This window comes from Dysidea avara, chromosome 5 (assembly GCF_963678975.1).
Source record: "Dysidea avara chromosome 5, odDysAvar1.4, whole genome shotgun sequence".
Classification (NCBI taxonomy): domain Eukaryota; kingdom Metazoa; phylum Porifera; class Demospongiae; order Dictyoceratida; family Dysideidae; genus Dysidea; species Dysidea avara.
Window position 1 is genome coordinate 12,183,653 of NC_089276.1, and position 10,196 is coordinate 12,193,848.

The following is a 10,196-nucleotide window of genomic DNA, read 5'->3' on the forward strand; positions in this document are numbered from 1 at the left end:
CTCGCCTCGAATGGGGAGTGAATCAGTAGCGGTAAGCAAGTCAGTCAGACGACAACATGCGCTTGCTTGCAGCCTTCTTAAGGAGACATCAATTATCTTTCCCAAAAACTTTGTATGTCCTTCTGTGATGGATCTGGTCATGCCTTTAGACAGAGCTAGGCCTTGTGAAATAACTTTGGCACCATCAAATAGGAAAGAAACACATTTTGCAGGTTTAAAAGATAAATCTAAATCAGTTGCTTTCAGGTCAATAAGTTGTAAAACAGACTTATGAACATCAAAGTCAGTCACAAGAGATCGAAGTCACATCGTCAGCATAAGCTTTAATAGAATGTTCCATTGAGTCAGCAAATTTCAATGATGGCTTCCAGCTGACTTTGGTAAAGGCAGGTTTACCATCCAAGGGTACAAATTGTCTTGCTCTTTTAGAACATGGTTTCCATTCTGTTTCATGTAGTGCAACAACTTCAAAAGCCTCATTACCATCACTGTCATCATAAACAATCTTGCAAGAAAGTATTGGTCAATTTGTACTTTGTACCATCCAGGTGGCTCTTCTCCAGTTTCTGTCTATTTCACATACACAAAGGAATTGAGAGCTTCCGACTTTTCAATAGGTATCTTGATACGATAACCATGTGGATGGTTCAGTGATTCAGCAAAGCTTTAAAAGCTTAATGCAAGTAACAATATCACAGGGGATAAAGTATCACCTTGGAAAACACCTCTTTGGAATGGTATAGGCTCAGTTTCCCACAGTTTACTTGTTATAATCACTGATAGAGTTGAATAGTGAATGTAATGAATTATGGATGAGGGCACCTTGACAGCTTCCAACATGTTAAAAATCAGCCTGTGGGGGACAGACCCAAAAGCATTCTTCAAGTCAAGGAATGTCATCAATTTTTTTTGTAATGAAGATGGGTGAAAACGTTGCTGTTTGCTGAGCCCTGGCCGCTCCAAATGTTTGTTTAAGTCTATCAGAAGCAAGGGGCAAGATTTTGATACCTGATATTTTGCATAGGGAGATGCGGTGAGTGCATAGCAGTTTTGTATAATGATCTATAGAGGATCTAAACCCAACTGGTAATAGACAGTACGTGATAACAATGATGGTATGCTGGCCTCTCCAAACGCACATAGATTCCAATGGCGCTGCTACTGTGATACCACTGTGGTGTACTGAGTTAGACCAAAGAAGCGGCAATGTAAGATTAGGCTTTATAGTGGTAGTTGTCATTGACCCGCTGTACTATAGCGCACCTTATTTTTATGAAGGGGAGTGTCGCTTTATAGTTGGTTATGAATGTAACTTGGACAACAGTTGATGGACTATTTGACATTGTGAGTGATATTTGTTGTGAAAGTACAGTAAATGGGTGTGGTGTTGATCATGATTTGTTAAAAAAATCATTCAAGCTATTAAATGGAGCTGTTTGATTTGTTGGTAGACTGTATAAAAGTTTTATTTATTTGGCCACTTATAGGAATCACATATGAAGCCAAGCAGAGTGAAGTCTGGCTTTTGTTACTGGCCGAAATGTAAAGATGGTTGATTTTCATCACACTTGGTAATATTAAATTTGGTTTTCAGTTGCTGTCTACCACTACTCTACCTTCAGTATTGAAAATGCTAACTAAAAAACAAGTATGGGTGTATCATAAAACTTCAAGATTGCATCTGCATGTGTGCATTGATACAAATGAGACCATTGACATTATCAAGGTGTCTATATTGGTGGGGTGTCCTGATACAAAAGCATTCATATCACATAGGAAACTAGGCAAAGGGCATCTATTGTTGAGGCTAAGAAACATGAACCGGTCAGGAATCATATACTATTTGCCCAGCCATGCATCAGCCTAGCCACACCACAGCTGATAATCACAGTTAAACCCTGAGTTCAATCTGTCCTGTTGCCCCTGGTAATCATGAAAGGCTGGCTACCTTTCTGCCATGCAACATTGAAATACATCATGCCCAAAGTTCAGACACAACTTAAGTAAATTATAGCTGTCACCTGCTGTGGTAAGAGGTGGTCCGGTTACCAAGAATTGCAGAGGTGAAGTACACCTTTAGCTATGTTGGGACCTACTTGACATGAGTCACTAGAGTCACTGACCAACACAAGAAGGTAGGGATATAACATGGTTGGTAAAATCAAATCTGTGGCCATTACCATCCATGACAGCAATAATTAGCCACCATGTGAATACTAATACTAGTGCTGGCACTCATAACAACATCTCACCACCTGATGCAGATAGCCACATTTATCCATCAGTAAGATATACAATATAATATCTAGCCACATTTATCCATCAGTAAGATATATATATATATATATACATCCAATAACTGAGAAGGTGACATGCACACTAGTAACATTGCTTGCAAGCATGTTGAACAATTAAAGCATAACCACTTGAGGATGACTTGTTGATGGACATGACTTGTTGAGGACACCTTACTAATAGGACACCTTGATAATCAGGACAGTCATCCATGGTCCCATTTGTGTTAGTGTACACACATTTCAACCCCTGAAATCATGACTGGCATCATGCTGTGATAAGAATAGCTATATTGTTATATTGGATAATTGATTGTATACAGTCGGAAGCTCAGCAGCACAACATTTAATAATGCCTCTCATTGTAGAGGCAAGCTTACACTAGTAAAGAAGGAATTTTAGACTGCAGGGATTATAGCTATAGCCATTATACTCTGAAGGAGTAGTATACAGCAGCATTTACAGATGTTGTATTGTTCTTTTTCCTGGGAGGAGCTGACAACTGGTTTTTTTGTTAAACTACAGTAATGTTGCTGAGTTTGACGTGATGCTCAAGGTGTCTCTTAGATTATGGTATTCATACAGTATGCCATATTGAGGTTGAGCTTACTGTATTACAGTTGATTGCTAATTGAAACCACATTGCACAAATTTGCTTCTTATGTAAAACCTCTCAAAACGCTTCTAATGTACATTGAAGTGCTCATTGAAGTGCTCGTTGAAGTGTAATGTGAAAAGGTCTTAAGACCAAGGCTGAGGTTAACCAACTGTTACCAGACCAAATTACAAAGCAGATAAGGGCGTTTGTGCCTTGCAGCACTTTAGAGAGCCTGTAAATAGCAGTGCTGACAAAACTGACATGAATTTTGTCATATGCCATGGCAGCTGACTCGCTTATTATTCATAAAGTTTTCTCACCTATCTTATTCCACTGGCCTGGCAACCTGTGAAGCTCATTTACGTTTAGACGCAACCGCTGTATCGTTCTTTTAAAAAGCACTTGAATAATTAGTTTACAGCTTCCTGCGCCGTAACTTGTGGCGCGGATAGTGAAATCAAAAAATTCAATAATTATAATTAGTGGCAAAAAAGTTAACTTAATTACATATGGCTTCTAAAGCACTTGCCATGGTTTCTTTTACTGGTATACCGCCACCTTACTGCTCTCTATTGTCAGTTACTTAATTGATTTTGTAATTATTTTCTGTATGTTTTGTGTTGTATTCTTGTGGTCGTATCATGTGTCATGTACTATATACCATAATGTATGTGTGTTTGTAGTTGTTTTTTTTGTTGTGTGTACTCAACCAGGGAAGAACGGCTGGGGCCAACTGGTTTTGAGTTTAAATTATAAATCAAATCAAATCTCTCTATAAGGACATGTGGCTGCAAAAGCATTTCACAGAAGATAGAACACAGCTATATCATGAGTGTTATGCTCCTTTGCACCTTGCGGTGCTTATGAACTCCTGTTGTTATCAAGCTTGTACCATAAAATCATTGTCTTATACTATGAAATTTTACTAAGTATAGTTGCTTCATTGATACGAACATCATGCATTATAATCAAGACACTCTCTAAAACTATATGCACATAGCTAAGTAACCTGAACAATCAGGCAGTTATGCCGCTGTACAAGGTAGATACCAAATGAGAACAAAAGTCTAGTAATTAAACTAGTATGTGCATGGTACTTTCAAATTATCAACACGTTGCTTTCTATTCTATAAGTTAACAGCTAGTTCTTCTTATCAAGTTCCTTCATCCAGTCAATGTAGTCACTAAGATGTTCTCTTAGCTTGTCCTCATCTACACCAAGACTGGATAGGCTTCGATTATACTTAGGATCATATGTATTCTTCCTCTTTGTGCGATTATGTGTGCTGCTCTGTAGTGCAGAGGCTTTAGACAACATTTCAACTGGTAAGGGAATGTTTAAAAATGAGTAAATGTTTTGAAGTGTACCAGTCAAGTTATTAACATAACTAGTAAAAGAGATGGCAAGTTTATTTCTTCTGTTCTCTTCAGACTGATTATAGAACAACATTTCCTCTTCACAATAAGATATCTGCATTTCTAACGAATAATCACGTACTACTCTCCATGTCGATGGAAATAGTCCAAGAATTTTATGTGGTGGACAATCAAAGGAAAGCACTTTTGTCCAATTAACTAAACTTTGATATTGTGCAACAGGATCTCGTACTATGGTGATAAATTTTGCACCATGATAACTGTTCTCCAAAATTTTAGCAGCAAACAAAAAGTGTCCTTTAACCACCATACGTTGTTTAGGTGAGCCTCGGTGATACATCACTTTCTTCAGTATACAATCACTTAGCTCAACAAAACATTTGCAAAACTCTCTGTCCACTGGATGGCTCTTTAAGGCACAAAAGACAAACCCCCACTTGTAAAATGAACAACCTAAATATTGACAGACAAAAGTAAAAAAGTGCCCTATGCCAAGCATAACATCCCAAGTTTCAGGTTTGCATAAACTTAAGTTGTGACGTTTCTTGAACTCTTCTCCAAACGCTGATAAAAACTTTGCCTCAATATGCTCACTTATTCTCAGCATTTTCAAACTTGGTAACACCATGTACAGTCTCCAAACCCAAATGTAAGGAAAGAAAGCTTCAATCATTAAAGGATGAAGAAAATTTTCTTTATCCTGATCTTCTAAATAATCGGTTAACTGTGTGGAACCACTGCGGTTAGCCGATAAGATAAAGACCGGATCCTTAATATCAGTTTTGTGGTATGAAGGATAAAGGAGTTCATCCAGGAACCAACAAACTCCTTTAATGGGTGACTTTATTACAGCGTCAAGTATGGTCTGGAATACCAAAATTCTATTAGTGAAAGGAATACTATCCTCTGGTTTTCCATCCCTCCACGTAGCAGTTAAATACCTGTAGAATCTAGACCATGGTGGTATTGTAGGGGGTCGTCCCCATACGATCAGACCAGGCAGGTATAATGGTACACACACTAGTGATAACGGGATCCACAATAACGTTGTGATGCACTGAAACAGGATAGATTTAAAAGCGCTGAAAATACTTGGTCTTAGAGGTAGGTCTTCAACTGTGTTTATATCCTTGTAGTACTCCTTTCGTCCTGACATTACACGATCGTCTAGCCAGCTAATCACCTGACTTCTTTACGCGCCTTAAGGTTGCGGGATACCCATCGCTACCGGATGTAATTAATAACCTGACTGAAAAAATTTCTTACGTAATTTTGCACGTGTAGTGAGTAATATGCTACCTCGCGGTTAATGAGGAAGACAGAGCAAGAAAGAAGGATATAATAGTAGTTACAACAGTGATATTATTAGTGTACAAGTAATAACGGTATTTAGTCTATCTTCAAGGAACAAAAGTGTGAAAAACGATCGCTACACTTTCTTTTCAAGATTTACAGTACATCATAGAGAAGTTCAAGGGGAAGACGAGGATTCCACTTGCTGCATCCACAATGTTTCGTCAGTTATCCACTCCTTGGGTTCGCGTATTGGCTGACGAGGAACGGTCAGCTCTGGCAGAATGGCACAAAAGTAGAAGCGTTTCAATTTGGGGAGTAGTGACAAGCAAAACTCTTCATCGTACCTGATTCTCTCCCCGAAACTGTCCTTGGCAGAAATAAAGAAATCACACCAGGTTCGACCAGTACAAAGCATTGCAAACTGTACTTGATGGTAGTACTCGTGGCTGTGTTTCAACGAAAAACGCCCTTCAACATCGGTCAAACAACAGCATTTCTTGTTGTCAATCGCATCTTGTAACAGGCTATCCCTGTAGCTGTATGGATTTTTAAATTCTACTAGGCCTTCTGGTGGTAGAGGTGAAGCTGATGGATCAATCACTAGTCCATCAGGTGTGGCAGCTAACCAGGAATAAGTGGATGAAACAACGAGCCCACAGTTCTGGTTTACTGAGGCTCCTACTGATCCACAGTCAGTCCGTAGCCATTCAAGGTACTTAATTGAGCTAGCCTTTTCTTGTGTCAATCCGTATCTAGTTGCTGCGTTACCTTTAAAACTGTTGTACAACTCTGCTTTACTAGAGGTGCAGCTGGTGTGGTTGCACGTCGCTGACAAATGGCCTTCACATTGGTTGAGGTGATTCTTAGTCTCCTTTCAGACTTCCAGATCACTGAAGCATGGTCATCATCACTGTGCTTGGAAGTAAGCAGCTCAATCTCCTTCATTTTGGTGCTACTGATAACAACGGTGGTTCTATAGAACCTTAGCACAAGGTCCTGAAGATGAGAAGAAGGAAGTTTGTTTGGAACATCATCTACATCAACTCCACCATCATGCCTAAAAAGAACATTTTAGTAAGTTGTAATTAGTGTGTGCTTGTATGTAGAATGTGTTTATATGGTACGGTGTGCATGTGTAGTTTGTATGTATGTGGTGTGTGTATTACCTGGCATACGCTCTTCTTGAACTTAGACTGTTGTCAACAGCACTGTATTTAGCTTTCTTCCTCTGCTGTTTAGATTTATCGATTGCCTTCCGTTTTCGATCCTGCTCCACTTGTTGTTTCATCTTCGACGCAGCAGTTTGGAACACCTTGGATGGTGGAACTCCTACAGCCTCCTGCCATGCCTCTGGTCCCCAAGATGGTCCCATGTTACATCGGAGACCGGCACCAGCACAACGACCCTGCCATGAACCACTTTGGATCCGGTTAATCTGTTTTCCACCGTCAAACTTGGAACAGATATGCATCCAACTCTCTGCAAGGTTAGTTGTGAAATTACCTATAATATACGTAGCTGTTGTAAAATAATGGTTTGTATTCTATTTACCTTACCGATTAGTTCTGGAGCTTTTCCTACCAACCTACTGAGGGCTCGTTGGATATCACAGATCATTGCTGGATCAATAACACTCTCCTTGGCTGCTGGAATATCGCGTACTTCTTCAAGGCATTCATCATTTGTGGCATCTACCCAGTGCTCTTCATGCTCTATAGTCAGCTCACAGAGATCTTGTGGACTTATATCACAGACGGAGTTTGATGGAGGAGGAACAGAACAGGTACTAGATGTGGTGGGGTTATTGATGGGTGTTCTATCACTGTATGCTGTTGGCCTAGGAACACTTGGTGTTTGGGGTGAATTGGTGCCACTTGATGGACTGGAGCAACCTGAGAAACTTGATAGGCTGGAGACACTCAACAGGCTTGATGGAGTGGAGACACTGGATGGACTGGAGACAAGACTCAATGGGCTGGAGATACTGGATGGATGGACTGGAGACAAGACTCAATGGGCTGGAGACACTCGACAGGCTGGAAACAACTGACACGCTGGAGACACTCGACAGGCTGGAAACAACTGACACGCTGGAGACACTCGACAGGCTGGAAACAACTGACACGCTGGAGACACTCGACAGGCTGGAAACAACTGACACGCTGGAGACACTCGACAGGCTGGAAACAACTGATACACTGGAGACACTCGACAGGCTGGAAACAACTGACACGCTGGAGACACTCGACAGGCTGGAAACAACTGATACACTGGAGACACTCGACAGGCTGGAAACAACTGATACACTGGAGACAATTGACTCGCTGAAGCTACTTGATGTTGACTTACTCTTTTGAGCTGTTTTGCAAAAGTCTGTGCTACATTTAGAATGGTCACCAAAACAGTGATAAGGGGCATTCATCAAATCCTTTTGCAACTTGGCAATAGCTGACAATCTATCTGATTCCTTGCTTCTCATCGCTATAGCACAGCGAGCTGCCTTGGTAAGTCGTTTACGCATAGCTTCTGTTAACTTTCCCCTTCCTTTGTAGCGTGGATTGTCAACTACTACTGTCTCAAGATGTGTACGCAAGCACTTGACAGCATGATTGGCACACTCAATCTTCTCAATGGCAAAGCCCCAAGGAATACTGCTGACTAGAGCATGCCGAACGGAGCTATCACCATCTCCAATAAATTTACTGTACTTCACACCATGTTGTTGAACACACATTTTGAAGCCCTCTACAATGATATCTGTCTCCATTGCTGATGAGGAGCCGTCCCAGTTTTTGAAGCAGGTATGTTCAGGTGGTTTATCATTGGTGGCTAGGGCACATACACTGCAATACTTATTTCGGACTCCCATAAACAAAATTTTCCCAGTTTCATACCCAATAATGATGGCCACACCAGACTTGGCATTGTAAGAGTGCTTATGGGTGCATTTGCTCCAACCTCCATCCAGTATGACAGTGATGGCTGGATCCCCCAGACATGTAGTGCCCCTAGCTATAGCAAGCTCCCGCTCCTCTTGACCAGCTAATTTCATTGATTCCTCCAGAAGTGCACCCCACCATTCCCCAATTCTTCACCATTCCCCAATTCTTCTTTCTGTAGATATGAAACAACGTTTGTTCATAACAGGTACACCAAGCACCGCCATAGTTTCCACAAGTGTTGAATGACCACCACCAGTAGACATCTGACCCCACACAGCTGCTACGTTGGCTTCCCAGTGAGGTTTGCCAGTTAGACCCTTCACTTTGGATGACGTCCGGAGGGTAAAGTCTTCACTACAATTATGACAGTGAGTAATAAGTGTCGATGACAAACCATCACGACGTTCTTTAACTGTGACAGGTTCACTGGAAAAACTGCAGCTGGAGGATGAATGGCAAGAAGCAGCATGGCTAGTGATGACTTGTAGGTGGTCCTGAAGGTGTTCCAGATTGATTATTCTGCTACCATTTAATGGTGGCATTGGATTGATAGGGACCACTTGTGATGGCTTTACTGGAGGCCTTCTCTTCTTAAATTTCCCTCTGGATACATGAGTACTGGCATTCTTTTTGCAGCCCATGTAGCTAGCATCATCTATTATTGCATCATATAAATTGTGTATGGATTGTAATATTACATAGCTGCATGCAATACTGTGTCTTACCTGTAAAAGCACCAGTAATCTACAGCTGAAAATCGTTCGCGTACAAGAAGAGCTCACAATGATAGCTAATGAATAATATTAACATCTGATGCGGTTACTTGTCGCGCCAGATTAATGGAACGCATGCGTAAAAATGGTTGGGCTTGCACAGTGAGTTTTTTAGCCAAAAATTTCGATTGTCGATGTAGCTATTCTTATTTTAGAGGTAGAGACCACTAAAATAAGTTCACGGCTAGGGACAGACGAGCCGATTTTTGAATGTCACCTTCGAGTGGTCGAGTGCGGTATTGGTAAAACCGGGAGCGGGAGATTGCTTGGTAAAATCAGGAACCGGGAATCGGGAGATCACGTGTCAATCTTTGCTGTCACAAGTAACACACATACGTAGCTAGAGCGCCTGCAGTGCTGTGACGAAGAAACTAATATAAACTAGTAAATTATGAGCTTGAGGGGAAAAATAGCTATAGCTAGATAAAGTTTGCATGATGGCCGTATATTAAAGGCTTTCATTAGAGCTTTATAGTTATTAGCAGTGAATGCATAAAATTGTATTGTGTGGGTTTTTAGCACAGTAATTCACAAAGTGGCTATTTTAGTGGACATAAAATTTCTGAAAGGTAATTTCAGTGAATACATGCAGCAGTTATTTGGCATATTGGATTGTCTTACAATAATGAATGATAAGCAACAGGCCTCCAGTCCTAGCTACATGGTTCTGCCCCAGTCTATACTAAAGTTCATGCACCCTACCAATCTAAAATCCATTCAACTAAACGTGATTAGACTTCCCATCATTGCCAGCAGACTTTCAATGGATAGACTAAAGTACAGTACACCAAGCATGATTATTCTCTGAGTATACAAAACACATTAATAAATCATAAAGTGTTAATTAGCTACAACATACAGTATGTAAAATCAAAGCTGCCTAAAGTAATATGCATATGACCCAGTTTTGTTCTGG

At 40.6% G+C, this 10,196-nt stretch overlaps 1 protein-coding gene across 2 annotated transcripts; it reads left to right on the forward strand.

Annotated features, from left to right (window-relative positions):
- Window positions 1–5,555: 5,555 nt before the first annotated feature.
- Window positions 5,556–9,325, forward strand: LOC136257054 (uncharacterized). Of its 2 annotated transcripts, XM_066050171.1 has the most exons (8): window positions 5,556–6,277; window positions 6,367–6,639; window positions 6,805–7,051; window positions 7,129–7,348; window positions 7,407–8,069; window positions 8,118–8,366; window positions 8,713–8,875; window positions 8,929–9,323. In XM_066050171.1, exons 3-5 carry the CDS (start codon window positions 6,936–6,938, stop codon window positions 7,920–7,922), a joined length of 852 nt encoding a protein of 283 aa, XP_065906243.1. In that variant the 5' UTR covers window positions 5,556–6,277; window positions 6,367–6,639; window positions 6,805–6,935; the 3' UTR covers window positions 7,923–8,069; window positions 8,118–8,366; window positions 8,713–8,875; window positions 8,929–9,323. The 2 variants fall into 2 exon arrangements, with proteins under 2 accessions (XP_065906243.1, XP_065906244.1); XM_066050172.1 differs by having other exon boundaries at window positions 5,556–6,639; window positions 8,686–8,875; window positions 8,929–9,325.
- Window positions 9,326–10,196: the final 871 nt, after the last annotated feature.

Excerpts from the sequence above, each read along its gene's own strand:
- LOC136257054 (XM_066050172.1), top strand. The coding sequence starts at position 6,936 with ATGTTACATCGGAGACCGGCACCAGCACAACGACCCTGCCATGAACCA. Across the intron at positions 7,052-7,128 it reads TGCATCCAACTCTCTGCAAG|TTCTGGAGCTTTTCCTACCA; the intron begins GTTAGTTGTGAA and ends CTTACCGATTAG. Across the intron at positions 7,349-7,406 it reads ATGGAGGAGGAACAGAACAG|GAACACTTGGTGTTTGGGGT; the intron begins GTACTAGATGTG and ends CTGTTGGCCTAG.